This window comes from Raphanus sativus, chromosome 6 (assembly GCF_000801105.2).
Source record: "Raphanus sativus cultivar WK10039 chromosome 6, ASM80110v3, whole genome shotgun sequence".
Taxonomy (NCBI): domain Eukaryota; kingdom Viridiplantae; phylum Streptophyta; class Magnoliopsida; order Brassicales; family Brassicaceae; genus Raphanus; species Raphanus sativus.
Window position 1 is genome coordinate 27,738,844 of NC_079516.1, and position 15,282 is coordinate 27,754,125.

The 15,282-nt window shown below is 37.7% G+C and overlaps 1 protein-coding gene and 1 pseudogene across 1 annotated transcript; both read left to right on the forward strand.

The window, feature by feature from the left end:
* LOC108812395 (cell wall protein IFF6-like) lies at positions 1-2,066 on the forward strand. The gene is made up of 2 exons (XM_018584647.2): positions 1-630; positions 1,644-2,066. The coding sequence occupies exons 1-2, from the start codon at positions 54-56 to the stop codon at positions 1,892-1,894; spliced, it is 828 nt and encodes a 275-aa protein (XP_018440149.1). The 5' UTR covers positions 1-53; the 3' UTR covers positions 1,895-2,066.
* Positions 2,067-8,656: 6,590 nt separating this feature from the next.
* LOC108813700 (DNA-directed RNA polymerases IV and V subunit 4-like) lies at positions 8,657-10,708 on the forward strand (annotated as a pseudogene).
* The last annotated feature ends 4,574 nt before the right edge of the window (positions 10,709-15,282 follow it).

The following is a 15,282-nucleotide window of genomic DNA, read 5'->3' on the forward strand; positions in this document are numbered from 1 at the left end:
AAAAAACCATCACAATCATTTATTAATTAAGTGAAAATTCAAAAGAAAAAGCGATGGCACACTCTCGTTTTCTAAACCTTGTTTTAGTCTTTGTTACCGTGGCCTCCATATTCTCCACATTTGCTGAGGCCAATAGGGGATTTGGATGGGGTTGGGGTGGAGGCTCAAACTATTCAAGCAGTTCAGGTTCAAGCCCGGGCTCAAGGTGGGGTTGGGGCTCTAGCCGGAATGGATCAGGATGGAGTGGGGGTGTGGGCACCAACTATTCAAGTGGTTCAAGTTCAAGCCCCGGGTCGGGATGGAGTTGGGGTTGGGGTATGGGCTCCAACCATTCAAGTGGTTCAGGTTCAAGCCCGTGGTCGGGATGGGGTTGGGGCTGGGGTCCTAACAACGGACAAAACTCAGGATCCGGTGGCTCCGGCTCTGGTTGGGGTCCTAAGAACACAAACAACTCAGGATCTGGCAGCTCCGGTTCAGGCTGGGGCTGGGGAGGTCACTCAAAAGGCTATAACGCAACCTACAATGCACCTAGAAAAATCATAGTCGGTGGAGACAAAGAGTGGACATATGGTTTTAATTACTCCGACTGGGCTTCTAAGACTGCCCCCTTCTTTCTCAATGACATACTTGGTTAGTGTTTTTTTTTAAAATTTTCTTTTCTACAGAATCCCACAAATTGTTCAACAGTATATAGTTTTATAGTAGAAGCACATAAAAGCTGATTAATACCCTTATGAATACTATATGTCCAGCATAACATATTTGATGAAAAAGACATTAGTCAATCTCTTTTATATTAATTGAAAATCACTAGTGTGAACTATGAAATGGGTCATTAGTAGAATAATTTTTTAAGTTTTTTATAGAAGTCAGTTGGTTTATCTAAATATATGTTATATTTTTCATTAAATTAACGGTAAAGCTTATTAGTAATCTACAAAAAAATATTCTCCATTCTTTTCTTAAATGAAAACTACAACATAGTGTGATTAAAATATGTATGTCAATTAATGATGTTGAATATAAAAAATTTATAACAATTTATGAATCTTCTATCTTTTTTGTTTAATTTTGTTTAATTTTATATTATTAGCAAAATTAAAAAATCACATTAACCATATAATAATTAAAAAAATTGTATATATTAATTACTAAACTGTTAAAAATTCCAAACCGTAAATTTTGTAATCAGTTATTTAAAATTTTTGTTATAACAAAATACAAATGATCATAAAACTATATAAAACTCTATGAGCATGAATTATCATTTCATAGATATACAGATTAAAATATACATTTACTTTAGTATCGTTAAATTAAACTATAAACCATATAGAATAAATAAATATTTTTGCTTCAAATTTTTAAGATATGTAACATACTTGAACTGATAAAACAAATATTTTTATAACTTTAGAATAAATTTTACATATCTTTTGTTATTATTTAAAAATACGTAATAATTTCAAAAACTTATTTATTTAACAGTTATGTTAAATTTCACTAAATACAACACGGTCTAGTTTGAATCATATTAGTCCACATTGTTTGTTGTCAAGTTCATAGCTATCATCATATTTTGACATTGTTAATAATATCAACAAGTTTGACGATTATATTATGATATATTTATCCGATTGCAGTGTTCAAATACAACCCACCAGCACCGTTCACGCACAGCGTCTACTTGTTTTCTAACCCATCGAGCTACGAAAAGTGCAATGTGAAGAAAGGAAAGATGATAGCATCACCAAAGCAAGGTGCTGGGAATGGCTTTGAGCTTGTTCTTACAAAAATGAGGCCTTACTACATCTCGTGCGGCGAGCACGACGGTGCTCACTGCAGCAATGGCACCATGAAGTTTACCATCATTCCTATCCTCCCCCGTTGGTAATTTGTTTGGTATTAAAAGCCAGCTCTGGTGTCAAAAGTATCAATGATTAGGTTTTCATTTTGCTGTTGTGTCGTCAATAAAACAGATTACCATTATTCACATTTTCTTGGGATTTATCTGTGGTTTCGCTTTTCTTTTTTATATAATTTATGAGATCACCCTGGTTTATGTATGCTACCATATTTTCATGGTAAAATTAATGGCAAGATTTAATACATTATTCAAAAATGAAAAGAGATTAAGCGAACCAGAAAGTGAGTTAGTAGAAATATATATGAGAGATTGTAATGTAAACTCAAAAGGTTTGATTAAGTTCAAACTTTCTGATAAGTATATCAGTTTCTTGATGTTGAGCTGGTAGAGAAGAATAAGGTAGAGGGATCAGTGAAAAAGGAATGGAAGAGAAGAATAAAAGTATAGATATATAGATTTCATTAGGGAAAATGACTTATGTCCCTATGAATTAGTTGTTTCCAATTTTTTTCATACACGAACTTTTAAGCTATGCCTAAAACCACATGAACAACCGAAAAATGGCTTATTCCTTTATGAACTAGTTGTTTCCGGTTTTTCTTAAACATGAACTTTTAAACCATGCCAAAAACCACATGAACAACTCTATTTTTTTTAAATTACATACAAAAACTATTGATTTTAAACTAAATTCCCCTAAAACCGTAAATAATGTTATTTAAATGTTAACTTGGTTTATGACAGTTGGAGAGCCGGTTTAATTTGGGTTGATAAAAAAAAGAATAATACATAATTTTGTGATCTTCTTTTTTGTCAACTGCTCTTCTTCTTCAAAAATAGTTTTACTATTCGTCATCAATTGAAGATAAAATTTATTATTCTGCAGAAGAATAAATGTTTTATATGATGTATAAAGAAAAAGAGCAGAAACTACTAGCTTACCGCTACGTTGCTGTTCTTCTTTATTTACGCATCATGTAAAATGTTTTATTCTTTTGCAGAATAATAAATTTTATCCCCAACTGATGATGAAGAGTAAAACAATTTCTGAAGAAGAAGAGCAGTTGACAGAAAAAGGAGAAGAAGAACAAAACGATGTAGTATTCTTTTTTTTTATTAACCCAAATTAAATCGGTTCTCCACCTGTCATAAACCAAGTTAACGTTTAAATAATACTGTTTATGGTTTTAGGGGAACTAGTTTAAAATCGATAGTATTGGTATGTAATTCGAAAAATAGAGTTGTTCATGTGGGTTTTGGCATGGCTTAAAAGTTCATGTGTGAAAAAGCTGAGAATAACTAGTTCATAGAGAAATAAATCATTTTCCCGATGTTCATGTGGTTTTTGGCATGGCTTAAAAATTCGTTATATTATTTTATTGTTGCTAATATTATAATTAGTAAGTTTTGGTCATACTTAGGATTATCAATTGAGACCATACGGAACAGGTTGTTAGAGAATATTCTCTGCAAATAGACGATTTTCAAGAGAGTGTTCTTCAGAATCGAGGATTTGAATTCATGAGAGAGAGAGAGAGAGACAAAGAGAGAGAGAGAGTTTTCGGGTATAGTTTTGGGGTTCAAGTAAAATTTTATATTTCAGAAATATAATTCGCGTATTTGGATAAAAATTTGGTATTTTTAGATCTTCGGGTAAAAATTTTGGTATTTTGGGTTTTTGGTTATTATCGAGTTTCGAGTATTTTTTGGTGTTTTGGGTCCAGTTCGAGTTTTCAGGCATTTTTGGGTTTTGAGGGTCCTGTTTGGGTCCTAAACAGCTTAAACAAACCTGAAAAATACCAAAACAATTACATGTATTTTACAGGCATTTGAGTTTTAGACTCGAACTGATCAAGAGGTGATAGGAACCTACCTGAACCCGAACCAAAAATTTCTAAGTATCTAGTTGGATCTAATATCTAGGACCCAAAAGATCCGGACTGATATCACTCAAATTACTCTAAGGAGTGATTTGTACTCTCTCAAATAAGAGGTTCAGTTGTAGTACTTAGGGATCGAATTCACGGGAAGCTTGGGCACACAATAGATTCTAATCAGCAGTGATTAGGCTAGGTAAGCAAGAAAATAAATAAACAGCAGGGTGAACAAGGTAGTTGTCAGTTGGTTGGATTGAGGTTTGTAAACAATAATGATAAAGCGCTAGATCTAGGGTTTCTATTCAGGTAATCATGATTATAATAATATATAAACTAAATTGTATGAATGATTTCTAGAAATCAAACTTAGCAATAATTTATTAACTTCCGTTTGTTTAGACTATATATTGTCTAGATCTCAGATCTCAGCTGTCGTTTGACGATCTTGAGAAAGTGTCGATCGATAATATTAATCGAGTGTCGATCGATACACCTTTCGAAACGTCGATCTATCAATCTATAGGATTGTCGATCGATGATCCTTCTAGCAAGCTTTAGCGATCGAGTTGAATGTGTTCACTAAGTTTTCTAGATTAACTGTCGTTTGTGTTGGGGAAAAATATCCAGACATGAGTTTTCTCCAGCTTCCGGCTAGGTCTCGACTTCCGGACCCTTGCTCAAGAAGAAACCAGGAACCGACCCCTGCCTTGGGTCCGACCCCAAGATCGGACCGACCCCTTGGAGTAAAATAGAAGTTTTCTACCTAAGGGGAAACTTCCATTTTTCTGATTATGGAAGAGTTCTATTATTTGAAGCCGACATCTACAACTATAAAAGGGGAGCCCAAACCCTAGAATAAGGGATCGACTTTCAGAGACTAGAAGATTAGAGTTTACGCGACTAGAACTAGGGTTTATACACCCAAACACTGTAGTCCCGATCAAAAACACTCAATAACATCTTCTAGTTTACGTTTTCTCTTGCTTTCATACAAATCCTCTAGTGTTCCGTAGCACTTAAACGATCCTACACAAAAATACCCAAACAGTTTGTTTCTAGCAATCCTAGTTCAATGAGAATAAATTCAGGTCAAAGACCAAGCCGTCGCTTGCGCCTAATTATCTAAGATTTCTAGTTAGCTACTCTAGAACACAAGCAATAAGAGAAATTCTATTGATTGATATCTTTAACAACTTAGAAATTTTATATTTGGAGTTAATCCTTCATAACCTATTTGAACCCTAAACCTAACAGGTGAATTACTCAGACCTAGCCAAGCAAATTGTAAACATAAAAATAAATTGCATAAATAGAAATAGATAGAAAAAAGGAGTTCCAACACAAACTCTGAAGGAGTCTTGGATCTTATCTCCAAATCTACAAAAACCCTAAATATGTTTTGCTGTGATAATTAGAAAATAAGAAAGCATGTGTTGACTAGAATAATGGCAGATCACTTAAATATTAGGTTAAAGTTGGCCAGGGGCATTCTTGTAATTTGTGGAAGACTTGGGTTTTAAGTCGGGTGAGAACCAAGTTGAGTTTTGCGCGCTCCACCGTCGATCAATGATACAGAGTGTGTATCGATCGATTATTTACACTAAATGTCAACCTCTAGACTGGTTCGATGGTCAGCTACGAGTTTTCAGTCTGTATCTCCAAAATCACCTCTTTACTACACACTAGTTTATACCATACAGCACACAACTCCACTGATAGCACCTGGCATGCCAATCTACTGACCTCATTTCTGCATAAAATAGATGTGTAGGCTACATTTTGGCTAGTATTCTCTGATCTCTTTCTTCCCTCTTTCTCTCTTCTCTGAATCCTATTATCTCAATTCCAATGAGTAGTGATGCTGATGCAGTCCATCTTGTTCATCTTATTGATTTTCAACAAAATTTCTCTCCTATTTGACAAAGTGTAGGCGAATAACGGGGTCACAGAAGACACTCCTACCCCTCACTTCAATGGTCAGCTACGAGTTTCTTCGGTCTTTATCTCCCAAATGCTCCAAAATCACAACTTTATTCCAAATCACACCTGAACCTGTAAATATGCTAAAAAGCCTCCAAAACATAATATCACGGACCCAACATGCACTGACCCAAACCCAACCAGAAGACCTGAATACCCATGCCTATCTCTATGGAACTCTGCAGATCTTTGCTTTAGTTTCTGATAGGAGAAAAGGGAGGGGTACCTTTCTATTTATAAGAATGGGAAGGGAAAATCCTAGGTTTAACATTAACGAGCTTTGAACGTATCAGACTTCCTTTTAAAACATAAGAATTTTTGGGTTAAAGATTCTGGACCGTTACAATTCTCTCCATGTTAATCGGGATACCACCATAATTCCAATCCTTAGACTTCGTATAATAATGTTCTGAACTAGAAACAACATAAAAGGTACATACAATCTTCGAGAGAGAAATCAAGAATGACATTGAAATTTTACTAAATACTTTCAAAAGCCAACAAATGAATCAAGTAAATCTTATAGAAAGAGTGGATCTGGTCAATGATACTGTGGAGAGGCTCGAGAGACAGAGAACCAAATGAGAAAAACCATAAGAAGCTTTGTAGGCACATGGTTCGAGACGTCTAAGGAAGATGTGGCGACTTGTTTTCCAACAAGTTTTTATATCCCTTCACAATAGTTTCATCAATCAAAACGTCAAGTTATAAACTATAACCAAGCTCTTAATGGGAGGCAACCCATTATTAGGTATTTTGAGTTTTTCATTTTGGCTTTTCTTGTTTTCGATTTATTAGGTTTTCAGATCCAAGGAACACGAGTTCTGTAACGAGCATCGCCCGACACCGTTTCAAGTATCAGTCGATACTACTCAAACGTGAGAATCGATCAACATCCTTCTGTCATCGATCAATACTGATTACAGAAAGCATGTTACCTGATTTTCCTTGTTATATTTTTACTTATGATTTATTTTATTCGCCGATCCTTGACTGAATAACAATGAGGACAGTGTTTTTTAAATATGGGGGAATTAGTTACTAATATTGTGTTTTACTTTGAGTTTTAGTGGAGCAGCCGAATTAAGAATGATAAAATACGGATGTTAAACAGTTTATGAAGAAAAAAGCATAACAAAAAAAGTTTTACTTTGAAATAAGCCTTTTACCCCATCGTTCTCACCCATCCACATCATTTGCTGCCGAAGGAGTCAGTGGTTTAACTAACCTGCATTTTATGAACCGTCGGTTTCTGATCTTTGTTGAATGCTTCATCCTCGGTTGATTTCATTATCGTGACCTTCTCTTGATCAGCCCTTACTCCTTCCCAGATATCACATTCACATGGCCTGAGAACCCAGTTCGCCTTTTCCAGAAATTGCACTTCCTTAACTTCATGAAACCTTTGTGCTCTGTAGCCATCTTACCGACATTGAATTTTTTTCCAACACCACTCCTTCCTCCATTTACCCCTCCATGATGGTCCTAAGTATACTTCACACCGTTCTCGTCCATATGCTCCATCTTAATGGAATCTAAATATGCTTGTTCTTATCCTGAAATGCCAACTTTCTTTCTTTTCGTCTCTTTGTAAGTAAACATTTCTCACAATCCAATGTTAGGTCGTCAATGAGCCAACCAGTCCATTACGAGAATAGAAGTGTATCATTCTCCAGTAACAGGATCAAGTCACCCAAAGTATATATTTTTTTTTTTGAAACACTGAATTTTCATTAAGGCCCTAAACAGGCTCAAAGGAGAGATCACAGAGGTTTAGAGAGAGTTTGGCCCAGGCGTCTGCAGGCCCATTACAGTTTCTTGGAATAAAGCTAAAGAAACAAAAGCAGAAGGAAGAAGAGAGATCGACGATGTCCGACAGAGTGCCATGAAGCTCCGCTGGTCCTCGTTTCCAATCGATTGCTCTGACGAGCACTTGACAGTCTGAGCGAACCCAGATATGAGTGATGTTGAGAGAAATAGCATGTATCAGAGCATCCCTGACTGTTAAGGCTTCAGCCAGAATAAGAGAAGCGACATGCGTTTCCCCAATTGAGTTCTACAGATGTCAGAGAAGCGAAGATCCAGCCAGTCCTGCAATAGAAGATCGTGAGTCCCAGGCCGCATCAGTATTTTATCGAGTAGAGATCAGCGCTTCCTGTGTATATGCGCCTGATGTATTGTGTTTTTGACACATTGTATATAAATTTCTGAAAGTGTTTTCAAATATTTATCGTCTCTTTTTAGTCCTTTTTGAGTCATTTCAAATTCATAATAGGTTGTGGAGCATTTGGAGGAAAACATGGAGAAAGAGTGCACTTTGGAGATTTCAGAATGAAACAGCCGAATTAAGATTGGAGCAGCCGAATTAAGAATGGAGCATCCGCTTTTGATACGTAATTTCGATTTTCCAGTCAAACCTATTTTTAGGTTCTTATTGGCCTATTATCATAACTTCCGTTGTAATCTGGTTTCTTGTCTATTATTGTAGTTAACTTCGGTAAGTAGTGTTGTTGGTTCAGAGTGCTTTTGAAGAATTCATCATGGTGAACTGAAGGCTGATAAGCAAATACCACTTCGTATATTGAATATATCAAGAGGAATTATAGACTTAAGAACCTTTCTTCTCAAATTACTCGAATCACAGAGAACAAGCTCTCCTGATTCTACTTTTCTTGTAACAAACTCTACGAAAATATCTAATAGCAAACTGCACTACAAAAAAAGTCCACATTGATAGCATATTATTATAGCACGTTTTACTGAACTGCTATCGTTGATGATAAATTTTTTTTATAAAATATAATAGCATTAGATAAGTGCTATGATATAATTTCGATAAGTGGGAACCTAAAATTAGATTTTACGCCGATACTTGAAGTAAAAATTTGAGAAGCCCCGAAAAATAACATTTTCCCACACTGATCTAATACATTTCTATTTAAAGTCTAAAAATTAGTGTTCACAAAAAAAAGGAAAAAAAAAAGATTTACTCAAACCCTCGTTCTCTTCTCCCATCCATCTGTACCGTCCTCTTCAATCACCACCGCCAGGTCCGCGACCATCACCAGATTCACCACCGTCATCTCCCATCCGTCAGCCATCTCCACCATGTCTCCATCCGATTCATCTCCTCCTCGTCACCACCTTTCCTCTCCACCTCGTATTCCCCTGTTGCAATCTCTCTCTCTCTCTGCAAATCTCAAGTTTCTGTTCAAGTGCTTCTTTGATTTCTAACCCTAATTTCACACAGAGAGAATAAACAGATGATGGAGAAAGGAGGAAAAGTGTTCAAATCTTCTCTCAAGTCCTCTATGGTATCGTGTCTCTAAACCACTTTCATCAGATTTTCTTACCTTCTTTATCGACATTGACTTTGATTCGGTTTTGAGGGTTATAGGATCCGGCAAGGATGATAACTCCTATAACTCAACCAAGTCCTAAGAGTACAAGGAAAGTCCAGTTTGATCCTAAAGGCTTGCGCTTTTTGATTTCTTCTTGCTTTGTTCCTCCTGAAGTTCCCAACTTTATTGTGTTATCTTCTGTGTTTGTGCTAGTCCCACGGGATTCCAAGTACACGTTTGCTTAAACTCTTGCCTTATTGGATATAGGTGGGAAGGGAACCAATGCTAGTAAAAGTTCTCTGTCTAAAGAGTCTCAGCCACTTGAGCTTAAGACTGATAAGGGTTAGTACATCTGCTACTTTCTCTACCAATGCCCTTTGCTCAGCATGTTAATATGTGTTTTATTTTCTGTGATGGTGTTTACAGAGCTTCCGGAGAATGCAAATTACTTGATGGATTGTGAAGCTTTTGAGATTCTACAAGGCATCAAGGAACAAATGGTTGTGCTATCCGAAGATCCTAGTTTAAAGCTTCCTGTGTAAGTAAAAATTCACGACATGTGTTCTGTTTCCATGCGGGAAAGGTCTTTGGATTCACTAACTTGTAGTTTTTTTTCAGGTCTTTCGACAGAGGACTAGAGTATGCGAAGGATGGTCGTTACTACATAAATCATCAGTGTGTTAGACAGATCCTTCAGTATCCTTTTGTAGCTGTCTTCATTGATCTTTGATGCAGATTAATGCCATTCTCATATCTGATTCTGTCCTGTGTTTATAACTTAACGAGTATGATATAAGGCTTCTGAAAAAGCATGGTGTCTCTGAAAGCGAGGTACTTAACTTATCCAAAGAGCTTCAGTTCAGACAACAGACCCTAAGGGACTTTCAGTTTTTTTACCTTTATAAGTTGAACTGAGTACTGGTCATATATGCAGGTCTTAGAAAATATCTGAGCCTTGGAAGCATGTGCACAAGTGAACCAGTTGCCTTGCTGTTGAGAAGGAAGAGTGGAAATTTGATACACTCTGTGATATTTATGACACGCACTCAAGCTGTTATCTTCTGCAACACGAAATGAAAGGTGATCTTTATATACTCTATTTGAATTTTTGTAGGTGTTATCAGGTGTCTCATATTTTCAGCATTGTTATCTTAAGTTGATTTGGACGCTTGTAAGGTCCTTGAAATTTGCACTCGTTTGTGATAATCTGAGGTTGCCCACTGCTCAATATTTCTTACAATCTCTATCTGCCTGCAGATTTTTAGTAAATTTCTTTGGGTTCTTAATTTATTATGTGATGCTCTGTAATAAGATTATGGTAGAGCTTGAATTGACATGAGCAACTCTCTTTATCAGGTTTCTATTGTCATCTATCTAACTTTATTCCTTGTGTGTATAGGTTTGCTTGGTTTCTGCAACTCTTCCTCACGAGATTTTGATGACATCAAAGTTTATGACGGAGCCAATGAAGATACTTGTGAAGCGTGATGAGTAGACTCTTGACGGCAAGAGGATTAAGTTTAGATTTTTGGTTTAGTTAAGTTTATTGTTTAGTTTAGGTTCTTTTCTGGTTTTAGTTTGGTAAACTGGAATTTGGTTGTAAACTGATTTTAATTTATAAATAAAATTTATTTTTATTTTAATTATAAATCAAATTTTGATTTATTTCAATTATTTTATTTTGAATTATAATTATTGTAGAAACGCCTATCATAGCATGAAATATGAAATAGTAATCAATTTGTAGCAAGAGAAGAATGCTATAGTTAAGTTATTCATATCGCTTATTTATTGCCATCGTATCTGCACATTACATAGCGTCAAAAAAAATGCTATCGTAAAGAGGGTACCTATGATGGCTGCCGATGACATAGCATATGAAAAAACGCTATGAAAGGTCTACGATAGCGTTTATCGTGAGCTAACAATGTACATATTTCTTGTAGTGCTGACTCATATATATAGTAGATTCTCTTTAGTCAGTTTCAACTTCTTCTGCCACGTCATCTTCTATAACGACTCCTCTCTTCTCATGACTTCTATTCCTTTTCCTGAAGTAAGCTATCCAGGGCCTATCATTACCCCCCCCCCCTTCAAGACCAAGCTTGCCCTCAAGCTTGAATTCTGGAAACTGGAAACTGCAGAGCCAAATCCTTCACTCTGAACCAAGATTGCTCGTATCCAGGCAAGCCTTTCCAGTTCACCAATGCTTTTAAATGACCCTCCGAATCATATATTGTTGTAATGATGTAGTCAGGATACAATACCAACTCATCCGTAGTCGAATACAGTGTGGGTAAAGGGTGCACCACATGATCTTTTCCCAACACTGGTTTCAATTGAGAAACGTGGAAGACCGGATGTATTTTGCAATCGAAGGGAAGCTTAAGACGGTATGCTGCTGGACCAATACACTCCAAGATCTCAAATGGGCCATAGAATCGCGCAGCTAGCTTCTGACAAAACCTCTTAGCCAAAGAATTTTGTCGATATGGTCTTAGCTTCAAGAAAACCATAGCTCCCACTTCAAACTTTAAATCTCGTCTGTGTTTATCCGAACTATTCTTCATCATCTCCTGTGCTCTGATCAAATGACCCTTAATCTCCGTCAACATATGATCCCTTTCCCTCAACATCGCTTCAAGCTCAAAGTTCGTCGTTGAGGCCTCTTCATAACGAAGTAAATGCGGCGGCTCTCTCCAATTGACCATCTTGAAAGCGAAGTATGATATGATGAGTTGTACCATAGCTCAGCCCACGCAATATACTTCTGCCACGACTTAGGGTGCGATGCAAAACAACGGAGATAAGACTCAAGGCAACAGTTTAGGACCTCTGTCTGGCCATTTGTTTGAGGGTGGTACGCTGTACTATACTTCAAGGCCGTACCAGCCAAACGAAAAATCTCCTTCCAAAAGCTACTCAAGAATACTAGATCTCTGTCAGAGATAATAGACTTTGGAAACCCGTGTAAACGCACCACTTCTTGAATGAATCTCTCTGCTACACTAGTTGCCGTATACGGATGCTTGAGACACAAAAAATGTGCATATTTGCTTAAGCGGTCCACCACTACAAAAAGCACATTGAAACCACCTGACTTCGGAAGTCCTTCTATGAAATCCATCGTGATTTCTTCCCATATCTGATTCGGTAGAGGAATAGGATTCAACAACCCTGCTGGATTCAGCGTTGAATATTTGTGTCTCTGACATACTTGACATTCTGCAGCATATTTCTGAACGTCTTTCTTCAAATTATGCCAGTGAAACATCCTCTGAATTCTGTTGATCGTCTTTAGAACACCTGAGTGTCCTCCAATGACAGTCATGATATTCTTGTAAGATAACAGAGATGTATTTCGACTTTTGTGGAAACACCAGACGGTTTTTTTAAAATACATGGCCCCGAACCACTGTATAATCCTAAATGCCACTCTGCAACACTTCGGTAACTAGCTTCTGCAACCCCTCATCGTTATCAACTTCTTCCAAAATATCTGCCATTTGTAAACTTGTAGTGAGAGTCAACGCTTGCAACACTAACTGCGTTGAACACTCTATCGGTACGATTCGAGATAAGATGTCTGCTACATTGTTCTCCGTTCCAGCTCTGTAAACTATCTCGAAGTCATATCCTAGCAGTTTCGTCAACCATCGTTGAAAGTCCATTGAAACATCTCGCTGCTCCAAGAGAAATTTCAAACTCTTTTGATCAGTTATCACCTTAAAACGTCTCCCCATCAAATAGTGCTTCCACTTCTGCACTGACATCACAATAGCCATGAGTTCTCTTTCATATATTGGCTATAATTGTTCTCTTGCCGACAGTCCTCTACTGAAGTATGCGATAGGACACTTCTGTTGCAACAATACTGCCCCCAAGCCATAGCCAGAAGCATTCGTTTCAATCACCAATTCTTCATTGAAGTCTGGTAAAGCCAACACCGGAGCATTCATCATCAACTGCTTAAGATGCTCGAAAGAATCTTGAGCCACCGAACTCCACTCAAACGCATCTTTCTTTAGTAACTCAGTCAATGGCCTTACTATCACGCCATATCCCTTCACATACTGTCTGTAGTACCCTGTAAGACCAAGAAAACCCCTCAGTTCCTTTACTGATCTCGGTACTGGCCACTGCTTAACTGCTTCAGTCTTTGTCGGATCAGTAGCAACTCCTTTTGCCGAAATGATGTGGCCCAAATAATCCACTTGGTGTTGCCTAAACAAACACTTCTTTCTATTAGCAAAGAGCGTCTGCTTCTCCAGTATGCTCAATACCAGTCGTAAGTGCTTCTTGTGATCCTCTAAAGACTTACTGTACACCAAAATATAATCAAAGAAGACAAGTACAAACTTCCAGAGCAATGGTTTGAATATTGCATTCATGAGGGATTGGAATGTTTCTGGGGCGTTGGTTAAGTCAAATGGCATTACCAAGAACTCGTAATAGCCCTCATGAGTACGAAACGCTGTCTTCTCCACATCTTGCTCAACCATTCGAATCTGATGGTAGCCTGACCTCAGATCAAGCTTGGGAAAAAAAATTAGCTCCGTGCAATTCGTCCAAAAGCTGATCAATAACAGGAATATGAAACCTGTCTGGTATTGTTGCTCTGTTAACAGCACGTAGTCCACGCAGAAACGATAAGAAGAATCCTTTTTCTTAACCAACAAAACCGGACTAGAGAATGGGCTTCTACTCTCACGAATAATAGCCGAAGATAACATCTGAGCTACTAGCTTCTCCATGGCCTCCATGTGAGCATGAGGATATCTGTAAGGGTGCACTTTAATAGGACCTTGCCCCTTGATCAGCCTAATAGAGTGTTCATAACCACGATCCGGAGGTAAGCCTGTTGGCTCTGCAAACACGCTTGCAAACTCTGACAGAATCTCACTCAGTTCTCCTGGAATCTTCTCTACTTCACTCGTCTGACTCATCTTTTCATAACACAAACTCACTTCTGCAGAGAGTGCTTCTTGTCTCCGCTGAGGAAAAGATAAAGCTGGATCACCTTTCAAACTCACTACAGCACCATTAAACACAAAACTCCACTCTTGTTTTTCCCAATCTATCTCACAATGACCCAAAGTTCGAAGCCATTGTACTTCCAACACTAGGTCCACACTTCCTGGTTCCAATACAATAAAGTCTTCCACAAACTCAATCGATTTTATTGTGAGAGGAACCTTTTTACAAAAGCATGTACCCTGTACCGTGATGCCTGTTCCCACCAACACATATAAATTGGAACAATCTCTTTGCGACAATTGAGCTCTCTCTACCACAGTTGGAGAGATGAAGTTATGTGTTTCTCCACTATCAATCATCACCACTACAGTAGTTTTACCAATAAATCCTTTCATCCTCGTTGTGGTAGGAGAAGACATTCCCAAGAATGCATATAGAGATAACTCAACTCCCTCCGTAGTTAGCTCTGATAAATCCTCCACATAATCCAAAAATTCCCCATCCATCACTTCTAACTCCATTCCTCTAGTTACCATGACCTTCAGTTCTCTGTTCTTACAATTGTGCGATCTCGACCACTTCTCATCGCAAGTAAAACAGATTTTGTTCTTCTTCTTAAACTCATACTCAGCATCAGACAGCTTCAGAGGAGGTTTCACTCCTGTAGGTGGTGGTTTTCCTGTCTCACTCTGTTGCTTCTTCCACTGTCCCGTGTTATGAATTGCTGCCGAACGAAACGACGTACTCGAAGTACTCGCTCCTTGTTTTGGAGCAACAGTAGTCACTGTGGTTGTTGCTGCTAACATGCGACAAAACTCACTATCTTCCATGGCAACAACGGCTGCAATATGATTAGGAAGCCCCACTGGTTCTTTCAACTTAATCACCTCCATCATCTCTTTCTTTAATTCATTGAAAAAGACATCCACCAAGTGTTCTTCAGCTATCTTCACTTGTGATGCTAATTCCTGAATTTCTTTGACATACTCTGCTATTGTACCCATCTGTTGAATGCCAAAAAGCTTCTTCCCTGGATTTTTCTCATAACTCTCCGCAAAACGAGCCAACAACCTTCGTTTGAACTCCAACCAATCTTCAAACGGTTTGTGCTCACACTCGTAATTGTACCAGCTCAAAGCGTCTTCTTTAAGACTCAAAGCTACCACCTCCACTCTCGCTTCAAGACTATACTGGTAGACTCGAAAGAATCTTTCTGCTTGAGCTATCCAACCATACGGAT